The 21,846-nt window shown below is 41.0% G+C and overlaps 1 protein-coding gene across 3 annotated transcripts in view; it reads right to left on the bottom strand.

Annotated features, from left to right (window-relative positions):
- Window positions 1-21,846, bottom strand: part of LOC309689130 (putative ribonuclease ZC3H12D) — a 184,528-nt gene that overhangs the window by 1,519 nt on the left and 161,163 nt on the right. The window contains exons 1-5 of one of the 3 annotated variants that reach the window (XM_082505321.1): window positions 8,891-8,976; window positions 7,354-7,757; window positions 4,103-4,242; window positions 1,951-2,185; window positions 1,721-1,827 (exon numbers count right to left, since the gene is read on the bottom strand). In XM_082505321.1, the coding sequence (XP_082361447.1) occupies window positions 1,721-1,827; window positions 1,951-2,185; window positions 4,103-4,242; window positions 7,354-7,736 (865 nt within the window). In that variant the 5' untranslated portion in view covers window positions 7,737-7,757; window positions 8,891-8,976. Of the gene's footprint in view, window positions 1-1,720; window positions 1,828-1,950; window positions 2,186-4,102; window positions 4,243-7,353; window positions 7,758-8,104; window positions 8,124-8,890; window positions 8,977-21,846 lie in introns of those variants that run through there. The other 2 variants (XM_082505322.1, XM_082505320.1) reach the window with 2 other exon arrangements.

Genomic DNA, 21,846 nt, shown 5'->3' with positions numbered 1-21,846 from the left:
TGCTCTCTTTGTTTCTTTGGCACTCACAGTGTAGGGCACTTTGTAGCTGTCTTATAAATGGATGTCTTTAAGTCCAGTCACTGACTGACTCCTCAGCTAAGCTCTTCCTGAGAGATCAGGGCCTTCCACAAATTTCAAATTCTCCAGTTGAAAAGTCACTGCTGAATGAGCGCAGACAAGTGAAGCCAGAGCCCCCTACTGGCTCAGTTTCTCCTCATTTGTTGGCCATAAAGCACATGATTTCAACATTTAACAACCTTACTTTTTTTTTTTTTTTTTTTTTAAACAAAAAACTGTACCAGTCATTAAAAAAAGGTTGTGATGTGTTGAAATCTGAGTTTTGTAATGACATCTGGAGACTTTATACTTCCTCTGTGGGCTGAAAAATCATTCTATTCTTATGAAATATTGAGATAATGTCAGGAATACACTGTGGTCAGTCTGGGTTTATCTCCAGCATTTCCCACATTTACTACTTCGCAGTCAGAAAGTCTGGGCTTTACTGTTTTTTCTGGAGGGGGGAAGGTTTACTCAAGTTTCAAACTATTTTACATGCTGGTGATTACAGTTATTAAACTCCACACCAGATTTAAGGCTGTATTTTAGACACAGGCACATTCCCAGAAACCGGAGTATGTCATAAACTTTCCATTTGGTTGTGCCATATTGGAGAAAATTCCATATACAAAAGTAGACGTGAACTGAACCTGTGGCCCTCACTGAATTATATCAACTACCAAATGAATGAGCTGTTCACCTCAACAGTGGTGGATGACTTATTTGGATTTCAAGGTCATTTTTATCAATTATAGGGTGAATTACCACCGCTACCATTCTATATTTAATCATTAGTTATTATTAATTTCTAACTATTTCGTCCTGTTTCCCTCCCATCACCCCCAACTGGTCTTGGCAGATAGCCGCCTCTCACTGAGCCTGGTTTTGCTGGTTTTCTTCCTGTTAAAATTGAGTTTTTGAGCACTTTGGCAACAGTGGGAAGGAAAGAGGGTCATTTGATTGTTGGGGTTAATCGTCTTGTAGGGACTGAGAATTATTTTTGAACTTGGAATTATGCAAAGCTACTCACTGCTTAAAGCAGAATGTCTTCTTCAAAGTAAAATTAGCTTTATCAGTTACTATTGTCTGTTAAGGTTCTCAGTCATCCAGGTCATCATAGTCTAAGGAGCTTAGAAAGAAAAGCATCTGGACTTCTTTCAGTTGCTTGAAGATGTTTCACCTCTCATCCGAGAAGCTTCTTCAGTCCCTAGAACTGAAGAAGCTTCTTGGATGAGAGGTGAAACGGCTTCAAGCAACTTAAAGAAGTCCAGATGCTTTTTTTTTTTTTTTTCTTTCTAAGCTCCTTAGATCAGCTACTTTTAAACATAAATACTCATGATACTAGTGTAAAACGACCTGTTTGTATGCACTGGTCCTCTGCTGTGTGTGCTGAAGTTTGGACAGGAAATGCTGGTGGGAATCTTCTGATGCAAGAAATGCATCATATTTGCTTACTGTCATGTTTGCTTAACAGCAGTGTGTGTGTGTGTGTGTGTGTGTGTGTGTGGGTGTATCCCTGGTGACTGAACTTGAAATGGTATCTGCTCAGAAAACAAACCTCTATTTACACAGAAGTTCCATTGATTGTATATATTTTTTCTTATCTTTAGAGGAGCACAAGGAAGTGTAACATGAGCTGTCTGTTCAAATAGACCGTACTAACCATATGGACAATGCTGCAGCTTGTTTTCTGGGGTGCGTGGCTTCTTTCTCAGAAAATCATCAATAGTGGGACCATTCCTGCCCAGAGGATCATCTGGAGGCATGAACCTGCACCGGCACAGAGTTGCAGTTAGTCTAGCTGAACACATGGTCCAATAGTGGGGCAAATCACCCCCAATCAGCCATGCAAAACAAGTAACCCCCTTCAACCTGCCCCTTAAGAAGCCTTACTTGTCATTGGCGAATGTGTACATCAGCAGCCTCTCCTCTATGAATTTCTTCCACTGGAGGTTCTCTGTCTGCAGGTCGCGGTAGTTGTCATTGGACACGATGATGCCATCTGAGTCAAAGGCCAGCTTGACTATGTAGCGGTCATCATAGCACACCACCCTCTTCCCGTTTACGCAGCGGGATGGCGTGTACACCAGGATCTTCCTCCTCTCCAACTCGTGGAGAATATGTTGATCTATGGGACAAATATTATACAGGTTAGAGATTACTTTAAATGATGTGTGGTAACGTCCTTGACAGATTCGAGACATTTATTCAGGCAGGTGACTGAGGCACCTTGTACTCCATGTGAGCTTTTAATCTTTTCTCAGTCTCTTTGTTTTTACAGTAAACATCACACCAGGAAGAAACAATTTGTGGATTTTTTTTACCTGACACTGATAATGGCAATAAAAGCTGACTGCAGCTTTCCGGAAAGCAGCTATTTTTAGCCGACATGATTGGACATGATTGGACATGAACGACGTGTAGGATTTCAGTTTTCATGCTTACACTTCCTCATTGTTTAAGGAGGCTCTATGGGTTCAATACCTGCTTTTCACAATGAAACGAGGTCATAACTATTGGATGGGCTCCATTGGAAGCCACCAGCTGCCAAACAAGATGACTCTAACAGCCAGGAAGAAGGGACAGGGATTTACCAGCAGCCATCTGTTATGTGCCCCACTGGCAAAGTACATGTTAAGAACACTTATAAAGATTTTATTTCCTTCAAATCCTCCGAGCTGTGGCTCAGGAGGGTGGTAATAGCAAAAGCACTAAGTACCAGTCCATTTACCATTTTTGTGATTGCTTTGCTAATAACCGATCAGACAGTGTGTGGCACACAGTGTAGTGGCATGCACTGTTTTCTTCAGCTTATTTAAATGAACTGCTTCTCTAACAGAAAAATGCATCATTTCCTGTGAAGCACACTTTTTCTGCCTGGAAACTCTGACTGTTTACAAGTGCTTCAGACTACATTAAAGCTTTACACTGATGAACTACAAAAAACAACCTGCTTTGTCGACCAGCATAGTTTCAGGTTGGGTTTCTTTATAACACGTGCACACACACAGGCAGCAGGACGTTCAGGCAGCTTCTGTGTATTTGATTATATTTGAGTCAGGAGTACTGTTGGTAAGCCAAACTTACAATTACAAAAGTATATGAGCTGAGGATGTACTAGTATTCAAATGGCATGATTTAACTGTAACGTAAACACAGATTAAAGTTCCACTAATCGGTATACATTATATTGACAGTGTAATAAACCACTGAGTGTACTGTCACAGTGGCTGCTTGTCTCCATTTAAATGCTCTGCTAGTCTGTATCATCTGGATTTAGAAATATTAGACTGCATTTGGCACATTAAAGCAGATTCATTCTATGTACTGCAAGCTCCTTTGGAACCCATGTCTGTTGACATAATCAGTCTTATATATGTTGTCACTGATGTGCTTTGCTCTGCAGTCTTCTGCTGGTTTTTTTGTGTTTTTTATGTTTGTGCACAGAAAGACCCACTGCAAAAGGAATAACATTCAGATTTTATCTAACCCTGAATTGAATAAGCTGAAGAAAATGGATGGACACATGGTCCTAACAGAAATAAAATGAATGACTGCAGCTTTATAATAGGCAGAATAACACACCCCACTGTGTGAAGCAGGAAAGGAGGAAATTCAATTCAGCTTTATTTATGTCAAATGCCAAATCGAACAACCATCACCTCAAGGCACTTTTATGTAGTAAGGTAAAGACCTTACAATGGAAAAGGGAAAACTGCAACAACCGGATAAACCAAGTAAGCACCTGGCAAAAGTGGGAAGGAAAACCCCTTTTAATAGAAAGACATTTCTTCCTGGTTACTGAGCCAAGAATCCCTGTAATCAAATTGAGGATCTTGAATGTAAATGCTGACAAACAAAACGCTGAAGTAATTATGGAATCATAACTGAAGCGTGAGTTAATCAGGCTTCACTTCTACTTCACCCTGACCAGGAGGATTCAATTATAAAGGCACTTTTTCATCAGTGAACAAGAATAATTAGTGGAGACTTGACAAACACAGCTGACCTGAGCTGAGTGCACAGCACTGTCAGGTGACCTTACCTGTGATGGGCGCCTCAGGCTTCGGCTGCTCCTTCCTCCACAGGGGGACGAACACAGTGATGTCGCGCATCCCTTTGTCCCAAAACCAGTTTACTGCCAGCTGGAGACCCTGGCACGAAAACACCTTCTTGTTGCCGTGGCTACAAAAAAAGAACAACGCATACAAAAACCAGAGTGAACAACAGAAGAAAAAACAAAACAGAGAGCTTCTTCTTTTGCGCTAACGTGCACATTTTGCCCACACATGCTTCTCCCTTTTTCAGGAAACTAATGATGTTGCAAGTGTTCACTAGTTCATGATTGCACAAGCACAGAGATAAGTCGTTTTCAACGTAAGAGAGACTCTTCACGTGGAATTTGTGAGATCATTTATTAATGTTTTAAAATTCACAAAGTGGAAGCTTAAAACAAACAGCCTTCTCCAGCAATGTATTAATCGTGAAATTTTGAGGAAAACAGAATAAGGTTACATTTCACTACACTGCTGAATTGTGGTCATTGTCACACCTAGCCAGGAGAGCCTGAGACAACACGACACTTGTGTTTGTTCTAGTTCAACATTCATTCTTTGGAACAGCTCAACATTTATTCTCTGAAATACAAACCTACTGTATGAAGTCAAAAGGCTTCAGAAGAAGTAAACTGGATCGTTTTGCCTGCAGGAAAAGAATAAGGCGTGTGCTTGTGGGTGTTCCCCTTCTTTTCATCATCAGGAAGTGGCAAGATACTTTGCATACAACAGGTAACAAAGATAAAGCTTTTGGCATGAGCTAGTTTATGGATCCCAGATAATCTAGCTAATCTACCTTGCATAACTTTACAGATGACTCACAGATGACACTTTAAAATGATATTTCCTGTCTTGTTTAAGCTCCCAGAGAAGTCGAATGAGACCAGAGGGCTGCACGTTCATTCGTGAGTTAAAGGGAACAAAATAAAAGCAACTAATTAACTTTAGAAATTTAAATGAAAAAAGTGGATTTTTAAGAATAAATGAACAAATGAATTTTTTTTATTTGTGGCTACTATAACCAAAAACAGTGCAGGAATGTAAAAAATTAATGCTTTTTATTTATTTATTATTGGTCTATTTTTCATGAATCAGTATTCTGATTCAACTCATTACCTACTTTATTACAGTTGTAAAGAGGTGTTGTTTAAGTTTTGATAAACTTGTGCATAGGAGTTACTGAATCTTTTAAACATCACATAAGAGGAAAAAGTAAAAAGCCACTTGAGCTACTTGATTCTGGCCTGTGTCAGACTGTGCTGGTGTTTGGCAGCAGTTTCCAGTGTAAAGTGCCATCTGCTGCTGTAAACATTAAAGCTGCAAGCTTAATAATTAGCTAAAACAGGTTAAAGTGTTCTGTAAAGCTGAGGGGAACTAGTGGGTGAAAAATGGTTTGTCTGTGGGTTTGTCACTGTGAGCGTCTTTCAGATTGGTGATATATAAATCCGTGCAGCTTTAAATCCTCATGTATTGCTGATAAAGTCTCAGTCTGCTGAGTAATGAGTTTACCCGAGCTGCCAGATCAGCAGTTCGTACCTCCAAAATGTTATAAACATGTCTTTTTTTTTTTTTTGTACATTTCTCATGTGTGAATCGTTCTCTTTTGATAAACGTGAAGAATTACTTGTCACATGTGCTGGAGCATAATGTTTTTTGTGTCAAGAGGGAATGAAGGGACGTGTCATGATTAATCTAGGTATGGGCTCAGAAATGACAGATTTATCAAACCAAGAATGTGGGGGTGTTTCAATCAAAAAACTAAAAAGATGTGGGTTTTTGCAAGAATCTTGCAAAAACACGGTGTGAACGGCAATGTGTAGGAGTAGTAGGTTTTTGTTTTTTTGTTGAGTTTTTTTTTACTTAGTGCTTTTTTTTTCTTTTTCTGCAGCTGTCGGGCCTAAAATGTAATTACAGGTAATCCAGTTTCAATAAAGTGCAGCAGTAAAATCCCTTTGACTGATTTCCTTTACATGGCCACAAAAAACTAATCAGGAAGAAAGAGCAGTGAGAGGCTCTGATAACTGAGGACAGGAACTGGGTCTGTTTTTCCCATGAGACACTCAAGTTCCACTTAAACATGATAAACTGTACGTCAGCTTCAGAGCTGAAGAAGGGAAACAAAACAGGGAGACCGATGAGAGCTACCCCCCACAGCCTCTGAGGTTTCACACCTGAGGCTGGACTACAGTTACACCATCTTACCTGGGAATAAAGCAGTGACAGTAAATATCTGAGCCCTCTTCCTCTTTCAGCTCACTTCATGTCCTTACAGGAATATGCGTTATGAAAACATTGCTCCTTTGCTTTTTGTTTTGAATTCATGCCATACCGTCTTTGATTCGAGCGAAAACATTTTTCACTCCAAACTTCCTTGTTATCTACTTTGGGTGGAGGTGCAGATGCCAACCGTGAGATCAAATGGCGTTAATGTACAGTGCTACACGTGTAACAAGTCACGCTCGATACAAACATCACTTAAAGAGCTCAAACCTGACAAGTAAAACGCACTGTGGAATGGTCACTGTGTCAAAGGCCCTTCAGGGCACGAACATAATCTGGAATTGAGTGAAAAAACAAAAGGGAGAAAAGTGTCGGCTCAGATCATGTTTTCACTTCCCACGTCTTTAAAGAGGAAGTGTGTTGCAATCACATTTGTGAACTGAAACAAGTTCTGACATAGACAGACAAGTTAAACCAAAGTTATCCTCATTCAGCCTCACAGAGAGGAACGCGTCTCCGCTCTTTTTACTGCCTCAAACAAGTGTTTTTTGTTTTGTTTTTTCCAGGAAGTGACGAAGCGTGTTTTCTTTGCTGTGAAAAAACGGTTTGCTTCCTTGTGCCTTCGTGCCTGTCTGATGAATAAACTGAGCGAAGGGCTTCGGTACAGTTGTGAACAGCTGCCTAACACCCATCGGGTCTGTGGCACAAACTTGGGGTTAGAGTTAACTTCGCTCTCAGATGTTACCTTTCAAATCAACACTCTTACACACTTGTTCTGTAAGATCAGCTCCATTTCAGAGAGGCGAACATTCAATTAAAACTTTACGGGTGGATGTTGAGAAGCTCAGATAAGATGTATTCATTGCGTTTCACCCCCACCCACTCCGCCTAACACCTGACAGACACGGTTACTCTGATATGAAGAAGTATGAAGTTACTGTAGTGCACTGTAACTGGAGGACTCCTTCCACTGTACTTAATGCATAAGCATACATAAAGCGAATGTCATGTGCTGACTCACCTCATGGCCACGTTGCTGCCGTCTATAACCACCGGTCTGAATCCAGCTGCCGCTTCTCTGTCCGGTCCCGGTCTGGCTTGGCTGGGGCTGGGGCTGCAGCCTCTGGGCACCAGCTTGGGGCTGTTTGGCACGCTCCTGTTGTTGTGGGTGCGAGTGTGGCACGTCTTTATCAGCTCCTCCAAGATGTCATTGGTCTGGGCGTCGTGCCGGAGGCTCTCCAGTACCCTGAGGATGTCGCTGTAAGAGTATCCTAACTTGAGAAAGCGCTCCACTTTGGCGTCCATGGTTGCCAGCGAATCAGAGTGGCTCCTCTCCTCCTCCTTTGCGCGCTCGGGACCGTCTGGCTGGGGAATCCTACTCTTCGCCTCCTTATTGTGGCTCATCGGCGTTTCCACGGAGACAGCCTGTGTTTTGGAACAGTTGACAAGTGTCAAAAGAGGAGGAGGAGGAGAGGAGAAGGGCGAGGGGTGGAGACAGAGAGTGTCGGTATAAACACAGGAAGCGCAGCTGCGGTCTCACAGGGGTTTTCAGACAAATTGACTGTGGTTGATAGAATCTGCTCTGGTTACCACAACCTCATGACTGCGAACGCTTCACTGACGTCATGCTGGCTAAGAAAGCCCCTTTCTCTGTCTCTCCTCCTCACACACACACACACACACACACACACACACACACACACACACACACACACACACACACACTAGGAGAGGAAGCAAAGGGTCTGCACTGATCACAGCTCTAATTTTACCTACTGTCACACCCTGCTCTGCCAAATCATGAATGAATGGAACTGATGTGAGCGGCCTCTCCCATTCCACCCGCGTGCTGTTGCGCTCTCTGGAAAACCCCCTCTTGCGCTTCAGGTCCAAACACAGATCACAGTGAGTGTAGAGGTGAAGAAAAAATACTGCTGAATGACTCAGCCCACTTCTTCTGTTTGTCCTCCCACAAAGACAGAGCTATTTCGAGTAGGAGACCTTCACAATGTTCTCACACACGAAACCGCTGTGAGGAAGTGTCACTGACCCTTCAGCCTATACGCCATCGCACTTTTGTGCAACGCAGGATGAGCTGATTACTGTACTGCCCTCCGTGTGTTAACGCAACATTTCAGGTATGAGGAAGAAAGAACAAAGCAAACAAAAAGCAAACAAAAAGCAATCTAACAATCGTTTCATCTCTAAGAAGATTGTTCGACCTATAAAAGCTATTATTATCTCACCAGAACCAACATTCCACAAATATCTGTAAAGGAGAAGCTGTTTTCATCTGACACCACCTACAGTACTGTCAGCAAGGGGCTGCAGTCTGCACAGGCCTGCTGCAGCCTGCAGCAGACCACATCCTCTGCTGATCACTTGGTAAACTGCAAGCTCCTAGCACTGTTTTCTGAAAAAGCCACACTATCTCCCACAACCTCTGTGCTCAGGGCAGACCACACGGTCTGGACCTGACACAGAGCTACACATGACAAGACTGCACCCTCAGCTCACATTCAGCACAAACAGCAGTCAGACTTTGAGTTCACACTTACAGATTCAGCAGGTAGTGGCTCGCAGCATTAATCTCTTTCCCTCTGTGTGTGTGTGGGATCTGCTCTCAATGAGTGACTTACATAGACAAAACCACTGGTCTGTGTGAAGCTGCTCTTATTACTCACTGGAGGAAGTAAAGGCTGCTGAGAAAAAAAAGGGGGAGAGAAAAAAACCCTCTATGACCAGTAAGGAAGAGAACATGTAAATAAGCCATCTGAACTTCCTTATGTGCAGCAGCCAGGGCTGATCTGGGATCTGGGAGTCAAAGGGATATGTTTGACCTTTCTCCTCGCTTTTTTTTTTCAGCTCTTGTGATGTGGTGTAATAACTGAACTGGACAAGTTAGACCAAGGCTTTAGACTGTTTCCATGAGCTGTTTGACATTTTCTTTTCAATTCAAGTGTGTTTGAGTTGCCTTCAAACACACAATCTGTGCTGATTTCTGCTATTTGTTGTCTGTTATGGGATTATGAGGAAGTAAGTCTACTGTCTGGCCTGGAGTTCAGTTGCTTAACATGTTTGTCTGAAACTGCAGGATGGTCACTGAGTGTAGAGTCAAAATTTGCCTGCTATATTTTCCATGTTGTGGCAAAAACAATGGTAGTATGTGTTAATAGTTATGTTTGAAGTAACATGGCTGTCTGATGTGGGCAACGGCCTAAAAAGGAGAGAAAGAAAACTAATGTGGAGTTTCAAAGGTGAGTCAGTCTTGTGAAACAGCTGCTGGTGAAAAATGAAGCCAGTGTGGAAGAAACCTGCAGTTCTTCTAATGGCCACTTGAGGCTTACTCGGTGTAATTCAGGGCTCAACTTTACTAAAAATCTTGAACATAATAACTCAAGAAGGATTTTCAAACTATTACCATATGTGCGAGGAGGCTGAGGGCTAGCACTGCTGGCCACCAGTATTTTTGCTGATCTTTTGGCCATGCTTGGTCTTCTGTAGGATGTAAGGATAGACTAGAACACCCACAGCCATATGTTGCATCTATCAGTCTTGGAAAACTTGTAACCTTGGTGCATATGTGCCTGTGTTTCCCATGATACTGAAAAAACCCAAATGAACCAAAACAAATATCATCATTTTTTTCAATATTATGACATTTTAAAATCATTACCTTTCATACACGGCCAGTGAAAGTAAGCAGATACTCGCTGGCAATGTCACAATACCAGAAAAGTAGTATACTAATACTACTTTTCTGGTATCGCCAGCTACTGACTATAGTCAGTACCAACAGTATGATTCTCAGTGCTCAGTTTGATACCACGTGGGGTTATGTACTGTATGTACTTAAACAAAAACCATGAACTCCTTTCACATGATCTTCCACATGGTGGTGTCAGCGTGTATTTAAAATATTAAAATTATATTTTGATGACAGGACGGATTAAACTGGTTGCAGAGTAGTCTACTAACATTACTACATGCATAATATTATATAACATAAAAAAAATGTTAATTCACATGTTGAGTGATGCCAATACCCAGCATGTTCTTTTGTTGCTGAAGTTGGATGCCTAGTTGCTGGTTACAGACAAAAATGAAAAGAAAAAAAAACCCTTTCACTGATTTAGAAGCGTGTATGTCTGCTAACGTCTTTGTGGTGTAGTACTGAGCAGGCAAATCAAATATACACAAGCGACATTCCACTTTGTCAACATGAAACCCAAGGGGAGAAAATATCGCCCAAATATGATGCTGACAAAACCACAAGGTGACATCCAAGCTGACCTGAGTGACACACTTTAATCTTCACCGCATCAAAACAACAATGAGAGTGACATCTGATCCTTCCACAGAGAATCTGTGTGCGCCGCTGCCCGTCAAATAAACAAAAAGGACTTTTGTTCAGAGACTCTGCCGTCTTCAATCAGGCACATGAGTGATCAGAAAACTGGGTCTAAACACACAGATGAGATTTTATAAGCTGTACTATTTCCACAAATAGAAACTGAGTGTCATTCACGCATGCACTGATGAAACTGTGGCATGTTTATAATACAATTATTTCTTCATTCTTTCTTTCTGTTTTTTTCAAGTAGGTAACCTGACACCACAGCTGACATGACAGTATATAGTTCATCTGAATTGCTTCTAGTTCTAAGACCTGCTCTGGTCAAAGTGTGCACACTGTGGCGTTGCTCTTTGTGCTCACACAAAGCCTACAGTCTGCTTTTCTAGCTTTACATAAAAACAGATATGTGTTCAAAGATAAGCAACAGAACGATGACTTCACAATGATGTGATGATGACAACATTAAAAGTAGGGCAGGGAAAATCGAGAACAATATAAATACAGAAGAATAATTCAGGCAATGAGGAACAGGAAAAGTCACAGTCACAATGAAACAGCATTAATGCCGCCCATGTTTTTTTTTTTCGGTTTTGTTTTTTTGTGCGCATTATCTAACCAGGATGTTGGACATGAAAGAAAAAAAGAAAAGAAAAAAAACACGAGGAAATAATAAATATTAATGGGGACTAATGTGTGTGTGTGGGAGTGAGTGAGAGATCAGAATGGAGGGGCAAGGCTACAACTACTGACTGGAATTTCTTACTCATACTTGAGTACATGTTGAAAATGAAAATTACAAGACAATCACAGTTTTAGGTCAGGAAAGTTCATGGAAAAGGTGACATGAAAGAAAAGTTGTAGTAATGGAAATGTAGCACGACACACCGCTGCCAGAAAATCTGCTTTAATGAGAATACGTTCATGCTTAGAGCTCATGATTTGGGCAAACACACAAATAAGAGTAAATAATCCATAACAATGGTGCTCATTAAACATGTTAGGAAAGTAAACAGTCATTTCTTGAAGATTATGTGTTAGAAAGAAAACAATATAATAAGGCTCTGACAGAGTCTGACCGGTTCTTTTGCTGTAAGGTGAGGATGGAGTTGACCAATACATTTTGTTTGTTTTCCTCAAAAGTTTAACTCTTATCAGTTTCTACTTTTCAGGTTAGATTTCAAACTTTCCTTTTTGACTGCTGATCCTGAAGTATTCCTTATACCGCAATATGTTCAGTCTGCTAGCAGGCTTCCCATGATACCCTGAGCACTTCTCTTCCATTCTTTTCTCTCTTCGTGTGTTTATACCTTTTGTTATCTTCTTCCTGCAATAGTTATAATATAAGTTATAATGCTGAGCTCTCACTGAGCCTGGTTCTGCCAGAGGGTGTTTTTCCCCTGTTAAAAGAGAGTTTTTCCTTCTCACGGTTACCAAGTGCTGCTCAAAGGGGTCGTCTGATTGTTGGGGATTCACTCTAGCATTGTAAGGTCTTTACCTTTCAATATTAAGCAATTTAAGGTGGTGTTGTGAATTTGTGTTATATAAAAACACAATTGAACTCAATTGAATTGATAGTGGGGATTTTTTTTAGACAGCCGGAATCTCCAGAAATGAACGAGAAGCAATGGGAAGAGACAATGATCATACTTTATTATAAGTTTGGTTACATGACCTGTGATGACCCTTAAACACAATGTGCTACACCTTACTTCAAACTCTGGCTTCATCTTGACTTGAGAATCAAACTTTATTTCATCATTTTATGACTGTATATTTCCTGTCACAGGTCTCCTTCCCACATAACATTAAATAATTAATGCATAATTAAGTACCTCAAAGATTTTTTTTGGCACAGCTAAAAAGTTTTTATGTGTCCTAATAGTCCAGTATGTTGCCACGGAGACACCCAGTGGTTACTGTTCTTTTCTGTCAAAGAAAACTCGGAAAAGGCAAAATCACAAACACAAGATGGAAAACAGAAAATAGTGTGCCAATGGGTGCGTTAAGCACAGATGTGTTTTCTGTGAACAACTGAATAATGATAAAGGTATGTTAGAACACTTTGCATGCCTTTAGCATGTAAATCCTTTCCCAAAGAGTTAGCTGTTGCTCAACTTATACAGCTATTTTGTTTTTAAAATGTAAAGCCTGAAACATGCTTCATTTCTATTTTCAGCATATAGTGTCACACCCACACACTCCACTGCAAAAATCTTTACCAGCAGAACACCTGAGGTGCTGCTACATCAGCACTGACAGCAGGGCAAAGAAAATTCATTAGAGAAAGTGATTAAGTACTATATTTATGTATACATTTATATCTGAGGTCCATTATACTGTACTACACACACACAGATGAGATATATATATATTAATTATAAGTGTGTATATATATATATATATATATATATATATATATATATATATATATATATTATGGCTGCATAATGATCATTTAAACTTGACTTAATTAAGTTGCCTTTAGTCAGCATTATGAGTGCATTGACATGTAACACAGTTAATCTGAAGTGCAGAAAATTCTGACTTAAATGCAGCATTTGAACAGCATTTTTACTAAATACTGACCACTTCCCACAGTAGAGGTCAAAAGTCTATACGGCATTTTAAAAAAAGCAAGATATGCCAGAACACAAGTATGGAACAGGTTTTTTCCCCTATCACCACCACTCAATGAGCATGTGTATTTATTTCTGAAATAACATATGATGCTTTTGGTTCCCTAAAATGACATCTGAGTTTCCCCCTGTGTAGTCACACTGTGTAAAATGAGGAACAAATACAGGTAACAGTGATGGATGACTTCTTCTGTGAGCAAGACTTTCCTAAAAGGGCTTGTTCTGTTTTATAGCTGCCTTGTGATCACCTTTAGTTGGCTCTGTTTCCAAGAGACGCTTGATTAATTCCTTGAAAGGCACGTGGTTGAATGTGAATGAGGGTGGCAGTGCAAACAAGGACACAGGTTGGATTATTTATTACTGTTTCTAATTCTAATCTTAATGACTTCTTATGTGAATACAACTTATTATGATAGTAATTGTAGGTCTGTCATCCAGGGTTATTAATGTAAATGAAATAAGATATCAAAATATGCAGGGTTGAAAGGAAATTGCAGAAATATAAAAAGTGTGACATAAGAAGTTAATTAATTATAAGTGTAATTGTTTCATCAAGCAAAAAGGTTAATTCCATTAAATTATAGTATATATTATGAAACGCTCTGTGAATCACTACCTTATCATGGTGGAGGAGTTTGTGTGTCCCAGGGATCCCGGGGGCTATGTTGTCGGGGGCTTTTAGGGTCACCCATGGCAAACTGGTCCAGACAAAGAGCGATTTAAATGACCTCTATGAGTAGAACATCGAGGGAACAGTTCAGCCCGGGATAGGGTTACTGGGGCTCCTCCTGGAGTCTGGGGAGGGTGCCTGAGGGCAAGCGTCTCAGTCCATGGGGCCCATCCGGGCACAGCCTGAAAAAGGATCATAAGCCCAACTTCCTGTAGGCCCACTACCCACAATAGGCACTGTGCATTGTGTGTTGGGCAGTGGCCAGGAGCAGAGGCCCTGGTGAACTGATGCCATCAACAGGAGCCAGTTGAGGTGGTCCGGGCATCTGGAAGTATGCCTCCTGGCGGAGGGCATGTCCCACTGGGAGGAAGCCCCAGGGCAGATCCAGGACACGCTGGAGGGATTCTGTCTCTCGGCTGGCCTGGGAATGCCTTGGTGTTCTCCCAGACAAGATGGAGGTGGTGGCGGGGTAGAAGGAGATCAGGGCTTTTCTGCTTGGGCTGCTGCCCCTGTGACCCCGGATAAGCAGAGAAGATGGATGGATGGTTGCATATATATTATGTAATATTCACAGTACTATATTATAATTTCCCCTTTACATTAACAAGAGATGGTACATATAGGTATAGTACAAACACATTGCATGTCTCTGCTACACAGCAATATGTCAATTTCATCTTTATTGTTATTCCCTTCATCCCCTGGCTCTTTTTGGAGAATTTAATATCCACCGTCCTCTATGGGGTCTTATATGAAAAGGTGTGAGCCTTTCCACACACTGTCCAATCAGTTGGATTCACCACAGGTGCACACTAATCAAGTTATAGATTAGATTAGATTAGATTAGATAGAACTTTATTAATCCCTCGGGTGGGTTCCTCTGGGAAATTCGATTTCCCAAAAAAGCACAGCACCGACAGAAGTTACAGAGTTACAGAATATTATATATATATATATATATAATACACACACACACACATATATATATATATAAATACAGAGACAATATAAATAAAATATACGAAGGGGATAAATAGAATAAATAGGAATAAAAAATAAAAATACAAGTGAATTGCACATTTCAAGTATTGAGTCTATTGCACCGTTGACTATTTACAAAAGTATTGCACAAAAGGTATTGCACAGTGAGGTGAAGAGGCACTACAGCTTAGTTGTTCCCCCCTCCTTTGTCCTCCTGTTTCCCCTCCCTCTCCCCTCCAGGGAGGAGTTAAACAGTCTGATGGCGTGTGGGACAAAGGCGTTTTTAAGTCTGTTAGTTCTTGTCTTTGGGAGAAGCAACCTGTCACTGAACAGACTCTTCTGGTTGTTAATGGCCGTGTGCAGAGGATGCCTGGCATTGTCCATAATGTCCATCAGTTTCTTTAATGTCCTTTTCTCTGCCACTGTCACCAGAGTGTCCAGCTTCATGCCGACCACAGAGCTAGCCCTCCTGATCAGTTTCTCCAGCCTGGATGAGTCCTTCTTTGCTGTGCTGCTCCCCCAGCACACCACAGCATAGAAAAGTACTCCAGCAACCACCGACTGGTAAAACATCCTCAGGAGCTTCCTGCAGATGTTAAAAGACCTCAGCCTCCTGAGGAAGTACAGTCGGCTTTGGGCTTTTTTATACAGGTGCTCTGTGTTGCATGACCAGTCCAGTTTATTGTCCACCCACAGCCCGAGGTACTTGTACTTGTTGACCACCTCCACCTCCTCCCCCTCTATCTGAACCGGCAGTGGACCTGCTCTAGACCTCCCGAAGTCCACAACCAGTTCCTTAGTCTTTGAGGTGTTGAGTTGCAGGTGGTTTGTGTGACTCCATGCGACAAAGTTCCTCACCAGACTTCTGTACTCCTCTTCCTGATCATCCCAGATACACCCCATGATGGCCGTGTCGTCTGCAAACTTCTGAATGTGGCATAATTCAGAGTTGTAGCAGAAGTCAGAGGTGTACAGGGTGAAGAGAAGAGGGGACAGCACAGTTCCCTGTGGTGCTCCTGTGCTGCTGACCACTGTGTCAGACGTGATGTCCTTCAGCCTGACGTACTGTGGTCTGTCGGTGAGGTAGTCGGAGATCCAAGCCACCAGGCAGGGGTCCACCTCCATCCTGTTCAGATGATCAGGGAAAACAGGATGCATACATTTTTATTTCAAGCAAACCTTTTATTCTAATTTTTCTCACCTGTTATGTCGATCTCCACCCCATCTTGGTCCTTCATTTTGGATACTTTCTCTCCTGTTTCACTACCTGAGCTGGTAAAACTAGTGAATTCAGTGAAAGCATCCTCTTGTTCTCTTGACATTGTACCTGCATCATTATTCAAAAATGTCTTCCAGGCAATTGGTCCATCTGTGCTCACTCTAATGAACTCTTCACTGTGTCTGGTATAGTTCCAGTTTACTTAAAAAATGCTTTTTATATTCTCCCACTTTTAAAAGAACCTCAGCTAGACGCCTCTCTTTGGAGCAGCTACAGACCAATCTCCAAATTACCATTAATTGTTAAACTGCTAGAAAAGGTTGTGGCTAAGCAACTTATAGCGGCTCTGGAAAAACATAGCATTTGCGATAAGTTTCAGTTTCGCTCACTCCACGGAGACAGCCCTTCTTAGGGTCTCAAATGACATTTTGATGAGTAATGATGCAGGAAAATGCTCTGTTCTACTTATGTTGGACCTCACATTGGCTTTTGACACTGTTGACCACCACATCCTCCTTGAAAGGTTTAATCATTGGGTTGGTGTATCTGGAACTGCCTTACAGTGGTTCTCCTCATATCTCCATCACCGATCCTTTTTTGTGGCAGTCTCCAATTTTAGGTCATCTTCTACCGCCCTTACTTGTGGTGTCCCTTAGGGTTCGTTTTGGGGCCTTTATTGTTTTTAATATATCTTCTCCCCCTCCAGCATATAATGGGCTCTTTTGAGGACATTTCTTATCACTGTTATGCTGATGATATTCAGTTGTACGTTTCTTTTAAGCCCCATGATTTATCTAAGCTTCAGCTTCTGAATGACTGCTTAGATTCAATCAAACATTGGATGGCTGCAAATTTCCTCCAACTCAGTGAGGGGAAAACGGAAGTCCTCATATGCGCTCTGGACAGATTTTTATCCCAGATAGTGAAAGCCCTTGGTCCTCTCTCAGTGTATGTTAAATCCTCTATCAGGAATTTAGGTGTCACTTTTGACTCGACTCTCACATTGGATGGGCATGTGAATTCTCTGGTTTGGTCTTGTTTTTATCATGTAAGAAATGTGGCTAAGCTAAGCCCTATTTTATCTCGCTCCTAACTGGAGATTGCTATACTTGCATTTATTTCGTCACGCTTGGACTATTGTAACTCACTGTTTATGTGTCTAAGCAAAGGTTCTCTGGATCGTCTGCAGGTTGTGCAAAACGCTGCAGCAAGGCTTTTGACAAAATCTTCTAAGTATTCACATGTGACACCATTGTTATCTCAGCTACACTGGCTTCCTGTGGAATTTAGAATCCATTTCAAGATCCTGGTCTTGACATTTAGTCTTGCATGAACTAGTACCAGTCTACATCTCTGAACTGCTACAGCCCTATGTCCCTAGCAGGTCCCTGAGGTCATTGGATCAAGGCTTACTTGCTATAAAAAAGACTAAGATGAGAACTGAGGATGATAGAGCTTTTGCCACTGTGGCCCCTAGGTTGTGGAACTCTCTCCCCCAAACCTTAAGAACTGTGGACTCAGCAGTTGTTTTTAAAAAAACAACTCAAAACTCACCTTTTTAAAACTGCTTTTGATTAATTTTTGCATGTTTTATATTGTCTGTTTTACCTTTTATTCTTTATTATCTTATGTGCAGCACTTCGTGACTCTGTCTAGAAAGGTGCTATATAAATAAAATTGTATTATTTTGGAAAAAAGCTGTAACATATGGAGCAAGTGCTGGGAATTCATTCTGGATGTATACATATTTTTAACTGGAATTTTTGTAGGCCAGGCTGAGGAGTAACCAAAAATAATGTAACAAAAAAAAAAATGCCCCAAATAATTATTTTTTATGAGTAAGAACACCAGTACTGAAGACAAGAAAAACTGATATCTTCTAAAACCTTCTAAAAGAGGACAGGACCTCTCAGCAGTCTAATAGTCTTATCCGATCCATAATACATTTTCTTGAGGCGACATATGAAGCCACTGAGAATGTGTAGGAGGAGCAGCTTCCTTTCACTGTACTTGCATTGCCTTTTGCTGCATTTAGCTGTGCATCTGCAACCCCAAACAGAGCCTGAAATAGTTTCAAATACTAAAGCACCGTTCAGTTCCCATGCCTTCTATGTGAAATCAGAGCTGTACACAGTTAAAGTAAAACCCACAGTTTGACTTGTTTATTGCTGTAATGAGCAATTACAGCAATAAGCTGAAATAATCACCTTTTCAGTTTCATACTTTACTTGAGCTCAGTTTCTAAACTAATTTAAAATAAATGCCCACATACACATACGACAGTAAACCAAACAAATTTGGACTGGCAGGACTGAATGACAGCTTCTCATTCAGCAGTCACAACAGTTCATTTCTCACAGTTTTGTATCTTTTTTTTTTAACATGCTGCTAAAACGTGTAAGAGAGCTAAACATCAGGGAACAACGCTCAAGCCACAGGTGAAAATCTTGGGGTTGAACACCGTCATCGATCACTTCAGCGATATTTCTACAGTAACTGTGTTCAATTCAGTCGCAGCCCATCCCCGTCAGGGTGTGCAGCATTATTGCTGTGATGTTTACAGGATAAAGGTGATAAGGGGGTGAGTACACAGCGTAGGCAGCTGGGGAAGTCTACCAGTGGTTCCACTCGGGGGTGTGAAGTGGTGCAACCCTTTTTTTCCACTCTCTTCTTTCAGTTCCTACGGGTTCACCCTTTAGTTCCATTACTGCTCACCGCACATCTCCTCACCACCTACAAATCAACATGTGTATTCGGGGAATTCAAAACATTGTGTGGTAACTCTTTCTTAAGAGTTACATGTCTTGATCAAGAGATTACTAATGTTGTGTTTGTGGTTAGCTTTACTTAGAATAGTCATTTCTCAGTCATTCTAGAGAAGTATAAAACCCTACAAAGACATTTTAAGGATAATCCACGTCCCGCATAAGACTTTAAATACTTTTGTTGTCTAATGACTCATTTTATTTGATTATTACCTGTGGATCTGATGGTGATCTGATAAAAAGAAGACCACTAAGAAACACATTTAATTTACCAACATTTTAAAAGGTTTACAGCTGCACTTTCATTTTGACATAAGACACATTCTTGGGTTATAACTGACACAAAATCTGTCCTTCAGATTTCTGTAACATTTCCCAAACACACAAGAGTTTACTTTGAGAACTGGTATTCTGGCATAGTTGAATCCTTTTTGTGTTCATCCTTTTCATGTCATACTTTAATTGCGCTCTGTAATTATCATTAATTATATTTATCACTTTTTCACAGGCGAATCCAAACTTTGCCTCAGCTGGATTCCTGTAATATTCTCACCATCAACTATGGCTTGCAGCTCCATCATAACAATTGGCTCAGTCATTGTCATTTGAGAAGCAACTTTTTACCTGTAATTTAATAAAACCTGAAACCTTATGGTTAGACCAGAGGACAAGAGGTTTAATTGCCTGCCTATCAACTTTGAATTACTGTCAGAGTTTGTTTTTTTAATTCTCAAGTGATACTTGCAAACATGACGCAAGAAGACAAGTCTAGCAGCAGAGATACTCAGAATACATTTATCTGACCAGGGTCTTAATCTCTTACTCATACATCCACACAAATACAAAACTGTACTAAGTGTGGTTCAGCCCACCCTCTGGATATTACAGCTTGCTTTCAGGCTGATTATGGTTAATCTGTCTAGCTGATGAAAGGTGGTTCTCCAACTGCCTCATATTGGCAACGGTTGCCTTTTTCTGTTTACGTAGTCTCCATCTCTAAGATAACCAAATCCCAGTTCTTTTGGATTTTGTGCAGCAGGGCCTGTATCCACATACCCACGTGACCAAATGTGGGTACCTCCTAACTTAGCCTAAAAAATTCCAGCATAGTTCTCTTGCACAAGTGAAAAGACTCTGAGCAGGGAAGGGGCTAAAACTCTAACCTCAGCGGCAAGGCCCAATAGCCCAATCGCATGCTAATAGTTATAGTCTGTTCTCTTTACTGACCTCGCCTGTACCTCACCTCTCGCACTGTTGTAGATGGGATAGGCTCCGGCGCACCCTCAACCCTGATAAGGATAAGCGGACCCAGATGGATGGATGGATGACTTACCATCTTATATTAACGGGGGAATGGTTTAGTTTTTATCGATATTGACAACACTAAGAAGATTATGTCTATACTTCACAAGGAGCAACTCGCTTTTTGGGGAAGCTTCAAGAATATAGGCCCAAATTTTTGAGCTTATTGGAATGATATAAATTTGAATGCTGTGAGAAAGGTAATCATTTTGAATTAAAAAAGGCAAACTTTCATATATTATATAAGAATTACATCAAAAGTTAAATATTTCAAACATTTTGTTTAAATTTTGCTTATAGTGGGTTCCAGGGCAACAAAATCTGAGATGTGACAGTTTTCCTGAAGACACATGTGTGTAGTTACTCATGATGCACTGGCACCAGCAGTGGCGGTCCTAGCCTGTTCGGTGCCCTGGGCGAACACCCCCTCTGCGCCCCCTTTTCTACTCTGGAATAATCTTGCCAATTTTCTTGATATTTATTTATAATCACCTCTGTTAATCCTTGATATTTAGAACTGATTATATATTAGTATAATATATACTATATACTACATATATATATATATATATATATATATATATATATATATATATATATATATATATATGTTTCACGATACATGACCTGCCATGACATCTGCTTACCTGTATCTTTTGTTCGTTTCTCCTCCTCTTCTTTTCTCTTTTTTCTACACTGAGCACCTGATGGCTTTGAACTTTTCTTGTCCATCTTCCATTGGTTTTAATTTTGCACTCCAGTATGAACAATCACCCCCCAACCCGAGGATCACCACAACATAACCTAATAGACCTACACCTTAGTTCACAGAATCACTTTGTCTAGGGTTTATTTCTGAGATTTCGCACAACCCAGGATTCAAATCATGAATACATAATGGACTTGGATTTACAACATTATAAATGAAATGTGCTCTGTTTGGAAGCGGCAGGGCCCCCCTCCCCTTTCGACGGTTTGTGTGTGAGACTTTAAATAATCAAATATAAATTTTAAATTGTTATTGATCCCTTTACCAAAAGTCCTAAAGTGTATATTTATTTTCTTACTCTTCTTATATTTATTGTTTGTTTACTTGCACTGTTGTAACTGGAGCCTCGTCTCTCTATATCCTGGACTGTATGTAGCGGAGATGACAATAAAGTTTACTTTGACTTCAGCAGCGAGCAGGCGCACCGAGGGCTCTCGCGCTCACTTTTCGCGTATGGAATTTTGAAAAAACAGCGGTGCAAATTATAAGTCTGTATTAAAATGTCTGTTGTTTTCGTGCTTGGTTTGTTTTTATTTAGTTTTATTTTGCGGGTTGGTTATTAGATGCTGCTCCAGCCAGCCAGAGAATCCCCCGCCGCCCCGCCCTCTCCTCCCTGCGCCGCAAGCAGCAGGCGCACTTCACAAACGAGGGCGCCCTTACTCCCAGCAAATGGGCGATAGAAAACCGATCGGTGCCTGTGACATTCCCTGCGCTGGCATGACGTGATGCCGCCCCGGGCAACCGCCCGTATCAAAAACCGCTACTGGGCACCAGCCTCAGTCCACTCCTTGTAAAGTTCACCAAATTTCTTGAAT

The sequence above is a fragment of the Aulonocara stuartgranti genome (genome assembly GCF_965226115.1).
Source record: "Aulonocara stuartgranti genome assembly, chromosome: 15".
Lineage (NCBI taxonomy): Eukaryota > Metazoa > Chordata > Actinopteri > Cichliformes > Cichlidae > Aulonocara > Aulonocara stuartgranti.
The sequence above is the reverse complement of the archived record's forward strand: the minus strand, read 5'-3'. Positions and strand labels throughout refer to the sequence as shown.